Source organism: Anser brachyrhynchus (genome assembly GCF_964034855.1).
Source record: "Anser brachyrhynchus genome assembly, chromosome: 6".
Taxonomy (NCBI): Eukaryota; Metazoa; Chordata; class Aves; order Anseriformes; family Anatidae; genus Anser; species Anser brachyrhynchus.
Window position 1 is genome coordinate 35,297,051 of NC_137700.1, and position 18,482 is coordinate 35,315,532.

The window sequence follows — 18,482 nt, forward strand, 5'->3', positions numbered from 1 at the left end:
GGCATTAAGACTGACACGAAACCACATGCACACCATTCCAGCAAGTGCTTTCTGATACTGTTGTAGCATTTCATTGCTTCTGTTGCTGGTATCAGCAACAGGTCTGGATGTATCAGCACTCCTGCAGGCAAGTGGCTCCAGACAGCATGCTCGCACCTGGATTTATTTATGTGGATCCTGCTAGAGGAAGGAGGCAAGTGGGTACTTTTACTGGTACTTGGTTAAGTTGACTTTTTCCTCACCGAAGTGCCCTTTTGGGACCCTGCCACTCCTTCTTGCTCTGGGGAGCATATGGTACCGTGTGCCCTAGAGGATCAGCAGTTGCAAAAGATCGGCTGCTTTCCTGGAAATCTATGGAGGTACTGCTCCAAAGCTGCAGTGCCAGGATATTGCCATGTGCCTGCTCACACACTTGTGTTGGAAGGACACACTACCGTGTTATGGGTAGGCCTCACTCCCTGTAATTGTTTTGGTCACCAGCTGGATGATTATGTATACATAAATCTGAGAGGATCTTAAAATGCGGCTCTGGAGTTGGGTTAAATTTTAGTATTAGCTAAGTTATTGAAGATCATTTGAATAACTCCTAAATTTTACACGTTTTAGCTGGATCTCCTGGTATACTGATGAGTTTTCCCTATCATGGTCTGTAGGTTAGTATCTCTGGGGGTGAGTAAGATCTTACTGGTTATCACAGCTGGTTTGTACCTGCCCTGTATGATGTTAAAGGAAGACTCAGTACGGCAAGGTCTTTAAATGCTTAGTCTGTTTCATATAGGGAATGGGACATCTCTCAAAACCACCTTACACAACAGTCTGAGTGCAATTGCTAAACTTCAACTTCCCAGAATAATTTTGGGCAAATTTTCAGCAGAATAATTTACTGGCAACCGTAGCTGCTGGACAGATGAGTTCCTTAAATATCCACAGAGGAGATGCAGGTAACTGGATTATGCATTTGGAGGACTGGAAAAAGAACAGGGGATGTTACAGGTCTGGAGTTCAACACCTGATCAACGTTATTATAGGTTCCTTGCAACATTTGTGTACCAGCAAAGAAAAACATCGTCCTTGTCCAAGTAGCAGAGAGAATCAAAAACTTACTACTGGAATTGCACCAATAGCAGTTGAGTTGGGACAAGCATTTTTATTTTTGCTTGACAGAAATCATGGGGATTAGCAATGTGAATGACTGCATTAGGCTTTACTGAATTCAGAATAGGGTGGGTAACTGAGTATTCAGTGCAGTGCAAGGTAGCTGTTGTAGTCACACGCAGAATTTGAACAGTATGAAATATCTTTAAAAACTAAACAACAACAACAAAACTTTATCCCTAGATTTCAGGTTATTTATTTTAATATGTATGAAAATTGTAATCCAGTAAAACTCAGGGAAATGTCGACATTGCTGTAGTACATTTATTTTCTGCTGCTATATTTTTAATCTTATTTCAGCTTCAATAAAATGATATTGTGCGTTTTATCTCTTATGTTGTTTTTCCTTTGGTCCATTGTCATCTTGCTTCCAAGTGAAGGGAGGAGCAGAGATGTTTTGGGATGCTGGGTAGGGGAACTGAAATGTGTGGATGAAGAAGGGGCAGATTCTCTTGGGGCGGGGAGGGGGGTAAGTTATGTTCAGAAGATAAATCACTAACCACGACATTTTCTGGCTTGGGTGCTGTCATGAGAATGTGGTGGGAAATTCAAGAAAGCCATTGTTAGCGTACATCTTCTGCTGTAGTAACATCAACCAGACATGGCAGTGCAAGTTCAAGATTTACAAGAAAGATGCTCTTTTTCCACGGCTTCAGCTTTGTAGAGAGGATTACTTGATGAAATGCTGGGTCTCTTTCAAGGATAAGAAGGGAAGGTCTATTTGTGAGGGATTTAAAGGTGAGCTGTAACTTTTTATTTGTGAGAGGATTCATCTGCTTCTTTCTCACTTGCATCACTGACAGAGTTCCCATTACTCTGCATCAGTGTTAGACAATATATTATTCAAGACATACTGTTCTTACTGCTGCCACCCAGGAACACCTTGATTTGCTTGTATAGGTTGTGATGGAGTCCCAATTGATTCTCTTAGCTCCTGGTGAGCCTCATTGGCACGGGACCACTTGCTTATGCAGTCCAGTCTCAGAAGTAGTCTTTACTGGCTCTCCAGCTGGCTGTAACACATTCATCAGAAGTTGGGGTTCTACAAGAGTAGCTTTGCCTTAGTTCAGGACCTCAGATAATCGTCTCATTTTGGAATTGGAGCTGAGTTGCCCACTCAGTCCACAATACTATAACAGCTTTTTAGGTGATAACCCAGGGCATATGCTTTGTTCTTGAGAATCTGCCATGTGCGGGATAGTGTATCTTCAGAAGACAGTTTTTCTAGTCGTTGCCTATTTGCAAAATCTCTGCATTATATTCAAGGTGCAAAGATGATCCTGAACCTGATAGTCCCTGCAGGCAGAGCTCCAATGTATGTAACTGATGAAGGGCAGATCATGATGTTAGCATGTCCCTCAATGAGCAAAATGTATATTATGTAAATGGGAGAAGTAGAGGAGATTGTAGAGACTAGTTCTGGTGAAGCTGAAGACAGATGCATAGGCCCATGCAAATGTAATGCAGGACACTAACACCAACAGGAGGACTCAACTGAAACTCAACCTGCTTATACTGGCGATGCTTCACCAAAATCTCTGTAGCAATTTAGTCCTTTCGGGAGGAGTTCTGTTGTTTTTAAGGAAGATTGGTTCAAGGGCACATTTTGCTTTATGAGGCAGGACTTCTATTTTTGGTTGCTCTCTTGGCACCCACTGCACCTTGCCTACAGCACTGGGGAGCAGTGGCTGGTGATACTGTAGTGTGTGCACTTTATCTACTTCATCAGGCAAACCACCAGCACATATGGGTGCTATTAGTTTCAAGCAAACGTTGGTATAAAAAGTGGCATCTTCAGAGTTTTATTGTTAAATTTATCGAAGCAATGGGTGGATTTACAGTTGGGAGGATGGAAGATGTGGCCGTGCAAGGGGCACAAGGCAGTACAAATGACAGTATTACAGCCCCTTGATGCCTGCAGTAGTTAAGCAATCGTGGCAAGATCACAATCATATTGGTATCTTCACGATTCTTTTTCAGATGAGAAGAAGCAGATGGTTGCAAATGTCGAGAAACAGCTTGAAGAAGCAAGGGAACTGGTACGTTATGACTTTTCATAGCCTAACCACAAACTGCTGGGGAAAATAATGGTATTATTAGAGGCTTAACATGTGACGCTTAACATGTGATGCCCTAAAAGTATTTAATATATTAGAATATTAAGTAGTATTTTTGAAATACTTAATATTTGAGAATATGAAATACCCAAGAGAAGTGTATCAGACATTTTAATCTTGTGTTAAGTGATTTAAGGTTTGTATTACTACTGCAAGCTATTACAGGTTGCTACACGCTTTGATTTATGGGTTAGGTTTTTTACTTTAAGAATTGAGTTAAATATTTGTACCACCTGGAATATTTTTTTTCTTCTAGGATCCATTCGTCTACTTGATTTAATCTGTCTGGTTGTCTTGTAGGGTAATAGGTGTTGTTTTCTCTTTCAGCAAGTGAAGGAAAAAATATTTAGCTGTCTGAGGTCGGGGAGGTAATAGCAGTGTGAGTTCATCTGGAAAGACCATATGTGTTAAGTGAGCATTAGTTAGCGGTCCACACTGACAGAAGAAAGCAGTATAGATAAAGCATCTATGACTTTTTCTATTTTTGTTTCCAGCAACCTGTCATGTACTCCACCTGGAAGGAGTATAAAAATAAAGCTTTGTAGATGTGGACTAACTGAGCAAAGGTGTAGGTGACAATTGAGATTGACTTTTTTCCACATAGCCAGTAGTTCTCACCCTGAAGCAGCTTTTGTTTATTGCCTTCAGATGAGTTTGGTCTATCTAGTGTCAGAAATGTAATCTGATTCTTGGGATAGGGAAATGAAATTAGTTCTGCTAGACTAAAAGCTGTTCAAATTGAGCAACTCAAATCAATTATTTGTTTATTAACTGAATGGTAATATTGAAACTCACTTTTTTAAGATTGTGGCATAGAAAGAAAAAGGGTTGTTGTATTTTTGTTGACATACCTTGTGCTTTTAGTCTAAGGATTGAATTAGCCTTGCAGGCAGAGCATGTAGCAGTATGGGGAAACTGCAGTCTGGGTCTTCTGCTGAAAAATCATTCAAATTTGGTTCTCTATTCAAAGTAAGATTGGAAGGAGCAGAAATTGAGTTAATGGTTCATTGCTTTTCTTCTTATGTCAGAAGAGAGATCATCTAAATTTGTATTTATTGTAAGAGTAAAAATTAAATTCTTGTATCTGCATTTTCATCCTAATGACGATCTTGATTTCATGTACTGACTTCTTTCATGCTTTTGTTTTAGATCTTGTTGCTAATGCTTCTAGACAGGTGCTTAATTCAATTACTGGCTTTAAGCAATTACCTTACATGTTTGTGATTAATGTCAAGGCTTGGGTTTAAAAATCAATTTGAACAAACCTGCTAATAACAGAACTGATTAAAAAGATCCCCTTTTAAACTAAAGGCTACACTAGAAAACCAAAATAAACCTAATTCCTTGCCACTGATATTTTTCATACATTGGTTTGCTTCTTTGTCTTGTCTGATAAAAGATTTATTTAGCAGATTTTATTTCCTAATTGTTTAGAAAATAACTCTTACGTGTTATAAATATCATTGTAGAGATATTTAATTTACATTGACTAATCACTGATTGTTTCAAAACACTGTCTGCTTTGTTTGGGTAAAATCACTGCTGCAGCTGACTTGAGCTATATGCAGAACTGACACCAAAACTATTCAGACTCCCAGGCTGCCTTTTAAAACTGTAGCTGCTGAGTAAGAGATTTCTGGAGAGAAATCGTGTCATTCTTACATCCCATGCAGAGTGTCATAGAGTCATAGAAAGTCTCTTCCAACTCAGGTTATTCTATGATTCTATGATCCCCCGTGTTGGAAGGGACCCACACGGATCACCAAGTCCAACTCCTGGCTCCACACAGGAACACCCAAAAATCAGACCCTGTGTCTGAGAGCGTTGTCCAAACACTCCTTGACCTCCGTCAGGCTCGGTGCCATGACCACTGCCCCAGGGAGCCTGTCCCAGTGCCCGACCACCCTCTGGGTGCTGAACCTTTCCCTAACCCCCAGCCTGACCCTCCCCTGTCCCAGCCCCATGCCGTTCCCTCGGGTCCTGTCGCTGTCCCCAGAGAGCAGAGCTCAGCACCTGCCCCTCCGCTCCCCTCGTGAGGGAGCTGCAGGCCGCCATGAGGCCTCCCCTCGGCCTGCTCTGCTCTGGGCTGAACAAACCAAGGGAACTCAGCTGCTCCTCACGTCTTGTCGTCTAGGCCCTTCACCATCTCTGTAGCCCTCCTTTGGGCACTCTCTGATAGTTTTATGCCCTTCTTATATCGTGGTGCCCAAACCTGCACACAGTGCTCGAAGCAAGGCCACACCAGTGCACCTGAAAGTTATGTTTGCTGGGTTTTAAGAAAGGTGAGTGATAAACTTAGATAGATTCTATGAGTATCTAGCATGTGCTAGAAGAACTGGAATTATCGAGATTAAATAAATAAAATTTGGCCATGTGTTATCTGTCTTTATGCTTTATGGTGATGTGCACGTCACAAACTCATTACAGCTATTTAAGTTTAGTGTTGCAAATGGTAGGTTATTCTTACTTTGACACTTTTTTTTTTTTTTAATGTAAATCTCTATTGTAGCTCAAGGACTTCAGAATCAGAATAAAATAGTGAAGCTTCACCAAGTTTCATAAAACGCTAACAACTGTCAGGAGCAATTTCCATGTGGGATAGCTCCTGGAAGTCCCTGCGGGAGGTGGAGATTTATTCTGGAGTCTCAATACGCAGCAGCAGCAGCAGCAGTGCTATCTTACCCCACAGTGCTTTTGAGTGGAAATACCTGTGGCTGCTCTGCTTTGTGCTCTACTCAGTGCTGGGAGTGTACTGGGTGTTGTGAGGAGCAAACCTACTAGTTTGTACCCCTGAGGAGACTTAGGGATGGGGCCTTGTTAATGAATTTGTGCAGGAGTCAAGTGCCAAAATGCTCAGCTTCACTCACCATAGCAGTGGCATATTTGAACATGAGCAGTAAAAGAAGTTTGGATAATCAGGTTTTCTGAAGAAAACTTCAGCTTCTACAGATGTTTTCAGATTTAAATGCCAGGTTATTTTTAGATTTTTGTAGGATCTAGCTCTAGTTTTGCTTATGCGTGAAAAATATTATTTTGACAAATAAAGTGAAAGTGAAGGTGCATGAAATGAGGTTGCATTTAGGTTGGCACCTGTTTGGATCACTATCTTATGCATGAGTTGGCATGGAAATTTATCACCCCAAGCACAGAATGTACCTGTTTAAGCTCATGATGACACACAAAAGCAAACAAACAAACAAAAAACAGGTGTGAAACTTCAGTCAGTTCAAATGTGAATGCTTCATCATTACCTGTAGCATTTCCAAGAATATAATGGGTGTGTTCCTAGGACCTTACACTCTCTGATACTGACTCTTTAGAATGAAGGTTTTGGATTTTATGGACAATGGTCTGATCCTTGCTGCAAATTCTTTATTCATATGGCAAATTGTTTCATTTTTATTTAATAGATAAGAATTAAGATTTCATTAAAATATCCTGATCTTGCACACATAACTCTATAGATGTAAGAGGAATGTTTTCTATGCTTATGGAACGTTTGAGATCAAATATATTGATGTGAAATGATAAGAAATAAACCATTAACTCCAGCTATCAGTTTAATTTATGGTACCCCTTTGGAAAGTTACGCCTGAGCGAAAGAACTGGGTAGAACTAGAAATAGCTTTGTACATTTTAATTCATTACTGACTATTTCATTAAAGTCTGCTTTACAGTTTATTATTAAAAACCATTTTGTATAATCAGAATAGATCAGGCTGAATGACTTCTGAGTATCTGGTAATTCAATTGATTACATTCAGATGCTTTTCTTATGATACAAGGATGAAATTTCAAAGTATAAGCAAGTGATTACACAGGAATAAACTATAACTGTCCCTTGTGAAGACCCTTAAACAGCAGCTTGGGACCCTAATTGACAGGCATTTCTGTTCAGGTGCTTTATTGCTCAGCTGAGCTCAGAAGGAGGTGAGTAAATATTGTTTCAGGTACCTACAGCAACCAAGGAGAGGTATTCTTTTATCTTTTTAAAGTAAGTCAGAAAGATTTTTAAAAGCAAGTGAGGTAGTCTTCAGCTGTGCAAAACAGAATTCCTGAACAGCTAGCATGGTGTAAAGGAGGTTCCTTGACCCAACAGTCAGGTAATTAGCAGGCTGGTTTATAACTCCTGATTTTCTGTAATTCTGTGCCATATTCTTGTGTTTCAGGCCCCTCAAATTTCTACATGGAAAGAATAAATAGCAAAAGTGTTTGAAAAATAAATTCTCTGACGTTTTATGCTTTCAACTGTTTTTAACAATATTTTCATTATAATTCTAAAATTCAGTTATATAATATACCTGCTCACAGATTTGGAATGTAGATTTAAGCAGCCAGTTGAGAAGCTCAGGCTATTTAATAATTCTGCTAACTAGGCATAGAAGTACAAGAATTATTTTATTAAACAAAGAATCTATTGGTAAATAAAATTTTAGCATTTACATATGTGTTATATATACGTGTGTGTATATATATATACACATATATGTGTGTAATATACATATATTTACAAAATGTGTGTGTATATACACACACATATATTATATATATATGTTTGTGTTTATCCAAAAATAAATAAAATACCTTTTGCATCCAAAGGTTTACCAAACCACACAGCTATGTGGAGGTAGGCTATCTTCTGAATAATGCGCTTAAAAGTATTCATCACATTTGGCACTGAAATCCAAAAAGGTTTGAACAGAATATTTTTTCTAAGCATTAATAATATTAATTATGTCATTTGTTTGTTGACTTAAGGCTGTGCAAAGATTTTGATAACTTGTCCCTATATTAGAGGATATACAACATTTCTTGATAAAGAAACAATATTTCTTGGTATTTATGAACAAATAGGTAAATCATAGAATCATAGAATGGTTTGGGTTGGAAGGGATCTTAAAGATCATCTAGTTCCAACCTGCCTGCCAGGCGCAGGGATAACTCCCACTACAAATTTATCCTTGCTTTAATTATCCCTTTGATTTACATGTCCCTTCCTTATTTTTACTTGCTAGCTTGAGCAGATGGAGCTTGAAGTTCGAGAGATTCCACCTCAAAGTCGGGGAATGTACAGCAGTCGAATGAGAAGCTACAAACAAGAAATGGGAAAACTTGAAGCTGATTTCGTGAGTTTTTAACATATCACATGTTAAAATAAGATGGTGTCCATGAGATATTTTTTTAATGTAATAATGCAGTTATTCAGGCAACTGAGTGGGTGTTTTTGATTAGTGTGAGTGAGATGTTCTGCAGGTTTTTTTTTTTCTGTATTTGTGGTCAGATGAAAACTTAACTGGGGAAGAGAAGCTTTTCTTTTTGTAGCATTCTCAACTCGAGTTGGTAGCCTTCTTCCCCTTTGTCCCAGATCTGATTTATTTCTGTGACATTAAACATTGAGACTGTTTATGCTGTTGGAATAACAGCTTGTAGCCTTATTTCTCAAGGAAAGATTGGTAGAATGTGTAGAATTTAATACTTAAAATGTAACATAAGTATACTCTTCAAGGTAAATAACAATTCATTTAATTCAGCTTGTTGCAATATGGGCAGTAACGTGAAAAGCGGTGTAATCTCCAATCCATGGAATTTTTGAACATAGTTTATCTCCTATGCATTTCATTTCTTAGTCTCTGTTATTTCTTTTCCATTGCACCTAGATTCTTCTTGCTTTTGGAAAAATGTGTTATAAATACTACATTTTTCAAGTAATGGACACAAACTAACAAGATTCCCTTGTCTAGGGTTTTCTGCTACAATTATCAGTCCTTTTTTGTGACTAGGATTTGCACTGAATAGATTTACATAGAGACAAAACCGTTTCCTCTAAAGTCCTGAAAAAGTTCAAAGGGATTGCAAAGTGTAGGAAAATGCTTTGTTAGTTGGCAGCAGCTCAGTTCCTCCAGGGTGGGGAGAAAGAAATAACTGTTGGCAATATTTTCCATTCACTAGAGAACTGTGAATTTTCTCTGGTTGCTGGCAGCAGTTTATCCCTACAGGGGAGGGGAGTCAATGTTTGTACCTGCAGCCAGGAAATCCAGCTGACTGTCACTCCTCTGTGCTTCTGCCAAGTTGAGGAGTTGCACAAAGATGTATTAACAGGAAGATGTCTGCAATTCTGTAAAGTTTAAGGAATGTTAGGATAAAAAGACTTACATCAAAATTTTAGATGATTTCATGCTGTTCTCCTGTAGGAAGTGTATCTGGTCTTATTGGGTAAACAGTGGCTTCCAGAAGAGAGCAATTTCTAGTCCAGGAGTGAATGCTGTTTACCTCCTCAGGTATAGGAGAATTCCCTGTCAGCATATTTGTTGCTGGTCAATTTCTTTCTTTTCAAGAAAGGAGTTGGCACTTCTGTACTCCTAGGCACTAGGGAATGGGAGAGTTCAGAACTGGACCCTGTTTATGGAAGAGGAGAAATTAGCACGTGTGGAAGTAATGTGTCAGAACACTAGGACTTGTGATGGGAAGAAGGTAAGTATTTGCTCAGAGTGAGGGAGCAAAAAATGGCATGAGAAAGTGGAAGGAACAGATTATAAGAATGGGAAAAAAGTCCCCAAATCCAAGGATGGCATTCAGCAAAAGATCAAGGGAAGAAAGTGGAGTGAATAATGAAGCAAAATACTGGAGAGGAGGGGACAAGCCAATGGTTGTGCTTGGAAAAAAAATCAGTTGTATAGAAAATAGAATGTTGTTATGATTAAATTTCCTGTATAATCCCAGTTTCTAAGTACTAACACATCTTCTAAGTTTGTATGTGTGGGTTTGAGAATCTTTTTGTCTTACTGTCCAGTCAAATAACAACTTGTTGGAAACTGTATAACAAAATGATTCGGTTGTGAGTTCAAAGAAGAAGAGGAGGAAGGAAAGGAAATGTTATTTTGACTCTTTAAACTGCTCTGGCTGGAGGGCCACTGAAAGCAGGAAGTTGAAAATGTTTGCTGAAATTAAAGTGCTTTTGTGTGTTCTGTCTGAATGTTGTCCTGAGTGAGTTGTGACCTGTTTGATTGTAAGAGATTTTTTAAGAGCTTTAGCAGACCTTTAGAGAAAGCAGATCGTAGTGTTTCTAAAATGAATTTGCTTTTATAGGTGAAGGGAAATCTTTAACTGGGAATGATACTGGCAGTTTCGGGTTAGGATCAGCTTACAGGTTTGCTGCTCAAAGTTCTCAGCTCTTCCAAAAGGCATGCAGATGTGAGCTTGCAAAGTTATGTGACGTTCTTTATAAACGGGTTGGAATCTCAGCTGGATCACATTGTATTTGGCTTGGCCTTTCTTCCTGTGCAAAGCACATGTGTGCTGAAGAGGGGACATTTCTCAATCATCTTGAAGCGTGTGCTTCATTTATAGAAATAATCTCTGTGAAATGAATTGCAAAAATTACATCAATTAGTATATACTCTTAAAACAAGTTCTATATTTCAGACAAGAAGTGAATGTAGATCTGGAACTGGAACTTTTATATTCATCATAATGAATATGACTTCTGTTTTTGTGGTTCTTTGTATGCCTTTAACATCTTGCAAATTTGCCATTACCCAAGCAGTTATAGAGAACAGCAGCACATCAACATATTTAAAAGTTAGGAGAAGTAAATGTGAGGTATGTACACTGTTCACTCTTTACTTGAATGATGTGGTTAGTTTCATGCAAGTTACCATGCCAGAAGTATATTCTGAAAAATACGGATTTGAGCTTAGTTGAGCTACGCTTTGAAAAGTTAGTCCAAAAATCACTTAGAATCTGTCTCTAGTTAGTTTTCTGATCAAGTAGGAACAAGTTGCAAATAGAAATTTATTTCCCCTCATTGCTAAGCCTCGTTATCTTGAGTCATGCGCACAATTACTCATCGGTGGTCTGAAGTCCAGAGGCATGTGTGGAGGCAATGACTCCATGCACCGTATCCCACATGGGTAACTGGTTACCAACTAACTACATTAAATGATATTAGAGGAGAAAAAAACTACCTTGCTCCATCTTGTTCTTCCCTGTTGGAGAGGAACAGTGGTAATGAATAAAAGGATAGATCAATTTTGTCATTAAAAGTACTCGGATACCAGAGCACTGTGATTATGTAGGGGCAAAATTTAACAATGAATGCATTACACCTCAGCTGAAGCTAGACATTTCTGGTACTTGCATCTGGGCTGTGCAGCCTTCCTTGGGAAGGATCCGTGCATGTAGCAAGCAGTTCTGATTTGGCTGTGCCAGCTCACACCAAATTGCTGCCTGGCACAGTTCCAGCAGCAGATGCCTTGGGAGAAGCATAAGAAGAGGCCAAGAATGAAGTGGTACTTTGCAAAAAAAAACCTGTATACATATCAAAAGGCCAAGTTTCAGAATTGCTTACTATGCCTGATTAACATGTATCAAAACGGAATTAAACTGTTTGTTAAAGCTTATGCGTTGTTGGTTTTTTTAACCTTAATTTTATTATCTTATTTTCAGTAATATATATCAGCACCATGGGTACTGATAGGTATTGAAAAGTGTAGTCCCAAACCTTTGGTGGCTCTCGGGCTTGTGCACAGCGCAGGTTTGCCGGGCTGCAGAGGCTGCGGTAATAGCTCTATCTTGTGGCCCCGAGTGGAGTTGCAGACCACGTACTTGGGCGTTCCGGGTTCATTAAAGTTTTGGGACCGTCTACTAAAGAGTTTCTGAAATTCAGGCCAAGCTTCCTATGATCAGCTTTTTTTTTTTTTTTTTTTTTTTTCTGCACTTGCAAATGCATCATCGTGTAGTTTAAGCTTTTAAATATTTTTTTTATCAGTTGTTCCACATGTAGAATGTCCATGGTGACTGACTGCACAATGTGAGTTATAAATGCAAACAAATGCCTATATTTTATTGTAACCTTTTAACTAAATGGATTTATTTTTTCAAATAGGCTTTAACCCCCAAAATAGCCAGTGATCTTTAAACGTAGGAAATATATGGTGGTTAAAAGGCTGTCCAGATTTTGTTAATGCACTTTGATCTGAATTTATCCGAATTTGCCTGAAACTGTAACTATCTAAACAGCAAATCTATGGTTATCTGAAGCTCACAGTTGACATATGAGGCATTCAAATAGATAGGTAATATAAATACACAGTAAGACCATATTATGTAGTAATATATGTATTATAAAACACGAGTACCACACAATCAGTGCTGAAAGTAGGATAGGATGTTCCGTAAGAAAAATGGCCATTAAACAGAGGGGGCATAAGAACAGTTCTATTCTATCATGGTAGCCCAAAGGTAAGATTTGAGAGTAGCATTTGTTATCAGTCTATGAAGCAGTACTCGTTCCTGATAAAGACTCAGAGTTGCTACTGGTTTTGGTAATTCTGACCTTCAATTTAGGATCAAAAAAGAGAGGGAGAAGCCACAAATATACTGTATGAAACTGGACAAATTTGATATGTTTTTGGCATTTAGCTTCAGTTCAGTCAATAGTGAAGATACATATTCATATTGCATAAATCCCACAGGTTCTGTTTAATATAATAGTTAAAATGACGGTTACTGTTAAGCTTTCAAAACATTTAAGGAGATAAGCAATGGAATTTCATTAGATAAAGCTAGGTCTTTTGTGGGGCTCCGAGTTACCACCTGAGTCCAGAAGCTGACCTGAAGAACAGCTACAATTGTGCCAGTCATATGCTGGCTGCTATTTGCCAACACCACCGCCCTTATTTCAGGTTCTGTCACCTACCCAGACAAATAATCATACGGCTATAAGCTTAATGAAAGATGCTTGTCAAAACATGATTTAGAGACCTGCATCTTTATCACCAGCATCTTCCTTAGCTTTCAAGTTTGAGCTGCTTTGCCTACTTGGCTGCTGCTGAACATTGCACTAACTTCTTCTCTGTAGAGGAAAATTCCACGTTGTCTACAGTTTGTTATCAATTTGTTTTCACTTGTGTTACCCACCTTGGTGGGTTTGTGGTGGAAGAAGGTGGAGGCATTATTTGACAATTTGCTATTACTTACACTACCGCTGTTTTAAATGGAAAAAGTTGAGGCAGGATAGAATACTTTTTTTTTTTTTTAATAAACTTTCAAGGTTTAAACTGAGTTTTAATGAAAGATTAAGAGATGCAATAAATTAGATTCCATGAAGAAAACTTACCCTCATTTATTTACATCTTCAGAATATTTTTTAGTTTTGTGTTGAAGTGCAGAGAGGGGAGGAATTTTATTTCAGCTTGAAATTTACTCCTGATGACATGCTTTTCCTTAGAGGAAAACATGAAAGACAGGAGTTAACATGTTTGATTTATAATTAACCTAAGGGGTTAGATCAATTTACCTGAGATTCCTGAGAGGCCAGACTGGTGAAGCACACCTTACTTCCTGGGTTTTTAATACAATACCTGTAGGTATGGTTTACAGAGAACCCTCCCATGTTTGACCAGTAAGGTGCATCTCAGAAGATGATTTGTGAAGACATTATATTACTGGATAAGGTCAACCAAGCAGCAAATTTTAATTGTCTATAAAGTTAATTCCTTAACCAGAGTATTCTCTCAACCAACTTCCCCTTGATGATCTTAGGAACTTTTGTACGACTCTGTCCAGAGTTGTTCCTTCTTGGTATATGTGCTGGGACGAGACTGGCGAGTTTTGTGGTACGTTGTTTGTTGGTCCTTCAGCAACTTAGTGACTATCTTGGTGGAGATGATGCACACGATTTTATGAAAAAGCAGTTTGTGGAACTATAGTGTTGGCCCAGTGGTTACAAATAAAGGCATTTTCAGAAAACAGTTCGGTGAGTCTGGTAGTTCTTGCGTTTGGCTGGGGGCTATGTATGAAAGGCATATTGACTCACAATGCACTGTAGGCATTCGTGCCTTTCTTTCCTTTCTCCTTTCACACAAAAAAAATGTTTCTTTATTAAATGAAGCCAAAAAGTGGTCTACAGCAGAATGAAATCTTTCTGTAAAATATGTTTTAATGCATTTAATATAAATTCAGGATGATGTCAGCTCTGGAATAGCAACACATGCCTTTTTCAGTAAGCACGCTTTCTCACCTGGCAGTCTTTAGACATGTCTGGATGCCAACTCTCATCAACCTTCCCCAGGTAAAGAAGGATCATTTCTCTGTTTACCGCATGATTTGTTCTTACGTTAGAACTTCCACTTCTCAAAGCAGTAGTATTAAATCTGAGTGATGGTCTTCCTTGCCAATATTGGAAGGAGCAATATATCTGCTCAAAATTACTTATAGCCAGCTGCAGAGTGAGGTGAGTTCATGTACAGAAGAGGGTGAATTCTGCTTTTTTGGGCGGGGAGAAGGAGGAAGGCTTTAATGTTACCCTTTTTCTAAGTGATTTTGGATATTAGTCAAGTGATACTCCCCTACCTGCCATGTAAAAAGCAGCAAGCTGTTGTTGTCGTGCTTTTGATAGCAGCAGTAATAAAGACTCTGCAATTGGAACGCAGCTGGCGGTTTTGATGATAAATAAAGCAGCAGAGAGCATATCTCACTCTCCTGTCATCATATTGCCTCACCTGCACTCATATAAATAGAATTTTGATTTGGTTGCTATCATGAGTTAAACATAAAGATTTCAGGAAAAACCAGCAGATAAGCTGAGCAAAAACCCCATCATTTTAACATGCTTACTTTTTGGTTTAGAACTACACTCAAGTTTCTTATCATGATTCACTTTTTTTTTTTTTTTTTTGTCTGGCTAGAGAGAGGCTAATTTGTGTTTGACTACAAAGTGGGGAAAGATGTGCTACTGATAAAGGAAAAAAATAGGGATAAGGTATCGTTTTGACACTGGAAGGTTTAGTTATAGACGTCAGATTTCTTGGTTTGTTTGTTCAAGGACTGACACTAGATGGCACTGTTTGTTTGCAAAGCAAGTCTTTTTACATGTTTCTTTTTTTTTTTCTTCCTTTTTTTTTTTCTTCTTTTTTTTTTTTTCTTTGGTAGTAACTGAAATTACTGTTTCATGAATAAAATATTTCTGGTGGGATTTGCATTTCTATATTGGCTGAAGATACTGTGTTGAATGTTTTATTAACCAGCCCAGTGCAACTGTCAGCCTATTAAAGAGATCCAATGGACCCTGTTTAGCTAAATAAACTAAATAAATCCAATTCGTCAAATTGTGTTCCTGGCTGTTTATTTTCCATTCTTTTGATGTACAGTTTATTTTAAGTTAAAGCCACATAGTTTTAAAAATTAATGTGAAAATAGAATTTAGTGTTTGAAACATGAGGAGACTAATTGCCATGGTCAAAACCAGCTTTCCTTTATGGTGAAGTAGCAGTCTGGTAAATGGTGAACTTTCTCTTGGTAACTGATTAGCTGTCTTATGTCAAAAATTAGTTTGGTTAACAAATGGCTAATGGTTAATTTTTTTTTATTTTTTATATTTTTGGCTGCATGCTGGGTTCTGTTGCTTTCATAAAATGAAACTTGAAACATAGGCAGTGCTGTTAAAAGTAGCTATTTCTACCCAACTTCAAGAGATTTTTTCTCCTTCTTGATATTTTCTCAATCGGAATTCAAGGGGAAATTTTTATATGATCGTTACATATTAAATGCTTGTTGAAATTTCTACTGTGTCATAGGCAAATATTAGAGTATGAAAAAATGTATTTGAATAACCAAATATATTGTATGTCAGGGTGTCAAACAGTTGTCAAACATTACAAATAGTGGCATTCATTATATTCAGCTAGTACAAATAATATTTTAGTTACCTTATTTTTTGCTGAAAAGCTTTACCATAGAATAGCAGATTTATGATAATACATAGTAAAAATTCTTCTGTGACAGTTAACAACTGCTGTAAATGCAAATGTATTCTAAATTTCTTAATAAGGGAAATGAAGAAAGTGATAGATGTATTCTCCCGTTCTTTCTGATGATTTAGAGGGTGCTGCTTTAGTGATGTTGTATGTTAACTTTTGTGTATTTTACAAGAAATTGAAGTTGCCACATGTTACATAGTTTTATTTTGCTAATCTCGGGTTTCCAAAAATGGCTCATAAAGTTCAGTGTGATAGAAACACGTTTAAGTTAAATTGCTTTGGTTTTGTATTTGTATTTTGTTTGTTTTGTTTCTCTCTCAAGAAATCTACTGTAGTGGATTGAAAAGCATTTGTGAAGTATAAACATCTAAGTATGAACTTCACAGTGTCAGGGGTATTTAGGGAGAATGATGCAATCCGTTCATTCAGTCGTTATTTTCTTGCAACTTACAGTTGAATTTAACTGAAATTGTAAATTTTGCTGCCACCCTCTCCCAGACTCTAACCCAAGAACAAAGTAGGTATTTGTGCTAATGCCTTCAGTGTTCAATAGAATCTTATTTCCTTATGTAGGTAGAATTTCATTTGTCCAGAAAAAAAATATGAAACTTCTTAAATATTTACATTTTAATATTTACAAGTTGCAAATATTTAAAAATGTCATTTAATAACCAGGACACGCAATGTTAAACTGTTTTCTCCCAGATAAAACCTTCCCATTTTGTGCTCTGCACTGATTCTTTTTAACACAACAGCATTGAGCACAGAAGGAACTTTATGGTTCTTTAAAACTGGCTAGCGCAGGTACACGGAGATGGAGTTTTACAACAGTGGAGTGGCCTTGTTTCTGGCGTAAGGCTTGGTGGGGAATGAATATAAAGCAAAAAATGCAGCTGGAAGTGGAATAGAATGATTTTCATTTTTTTTCCTCTTGTAATGTTCTTTACTATCTGAAGCATATGGAAGAAGTGTGAATATCTCTGTTCTTTTGTTTGGTAACTTTTTATTTGTATTCTGCAATCATTTAGTAGTCAGTCCCAACTACAGTCAGTTTCCCTTTGCAAGCTGCTGTACAAACCACAACAAAAAGTGATTCTTGGCCACAAAGTCTGTTTAAGCTTGCTGTTCTTACATACTTAGAGGAGAAATCCCTGCAAAGACTACTTAAGAATAAGTTGCACATTTGACAACGTAATGCTTGTCTCCATTTACAACAGGTGGATCAAGTACAGCACTTCCCTTACTTTTCATACGATTTTTATAAACTGCCGTTAGAGTGCCTGTGCCAGGAAAATAAGCCTTTTCCAATATTTAATAATTACTGCAGAGGTTTCCCTCCTTAAAGATCTGATCAATGAGCATTAGAGTAGAAATAAAAAGAGCAGATAGTAAAAAAAGGATATAAGAGGTGACTTCTGGGATCAGTAATAGAATAGAGTAATATTCCCCCGATAGAGTACAATTTAACCATTTCTGATGGATTTTATGAGGGGAAAAAAAAAAAAAAGGCAGCTTTTTGCTAACTATTTGTTGCCTGCTGCTTAAGAAAAGGATATTAGGGAGTGTGACTGGGGCTCTGCATGTTTCCTATTGAGTGGCATGTCCAACATGTTTTTTTTCAGAGAAGTTAAGATTAGAATGAATAAGGATAGTGTTTGCCAACTTACCCTGGAAGCACATTGGGTAGGACTTTGGAAAAGACCAAAATGTAATTTCAAACTTTGGATCTGCTCAATAGGGACTCATGTGCGAAGCCTGGCAAGTCAAAGGAAAGACTCCTACTGTGTTTGGTGTTGGACCTTAGATAGAAAACGCGCTTATGTTATAAAGTTAGCACCTTCCTCTCCACTGATTCATGAGTAGAAGGGCTTTGAGCCATTATTCAATCCAGCTGTATCCTTTGCTATGGCATATCACCAACCAGGAAAAAAGTGGTACTTAATATTTGATGTAAGAGAGAATAATGACATTAATACCAAACCAACTTCTCTTATCTCAAAACTTGAAAAGTAATTTATTAAATCTATAAGGATGGCTGGTATTTTAGGAAATGTAACTGCAAGCATTTTGACCGAGGCATGCTTGTTTTGTAGAGCACCTAGCACAAGAGCGCTTCTCATCCAGAAGTACAGCTCTTCGGCACTATGATAATGAGTATTAAATAAAAAGAACTGTGCAAACAACTGAGTTGGTATGTTGATATGTTTCTTTTAATTATTTTTGTTTGCGTTGTTTAGGAAATATAGGTTAGTTTCAATATTATTGATTATTCTATTAACATCTGTCTTTGAAACTAGAGGTTTTACTTATTTTTTTATAGTATTTAGCATCCTTAAAAAAAAATAATCTTTACCTAAAATTATTATGTGAGTAAAACTAGTAGAGGTAAGCTTAACTATAATTTTTAAAGTTTTTTATTTAAAAAGTATTTGATTTGTAACGACTGCATTTG

The 18,482-nt window shown here is 37.6% G+C and overlaps 1 protein-coding gene across 6 annotated transcripts in view; it reads left to right on the forward strand.

Moving 5' to 3' along the window:
• VTI1A (vesicle transport through interaction with t-SNAREs 1A) overlaps positions 1-18,482 on the forward strand; it is a 267,370-nt gene that overhangs the window by 5,167 nt on the left and 243,721 nt on the right. For all 6 annotated transcript variants that reach the window (XM_080598012.1, XM_080598010.1, XM_080598014.1 and 3 more), the window contains exons 2-3: positions 3,136-3,194; positions 8,288-8,398. In XM_080598012.1, the coding sequence (XP_080454138.1) occupies positions 3,136-3,194; positions 8,288-8,398 (170 nt within the window). The remainder of the gene's footprint in view (positions 1-3,135; positions 3,195-8,287; positions 8,399-18,482) is intronic.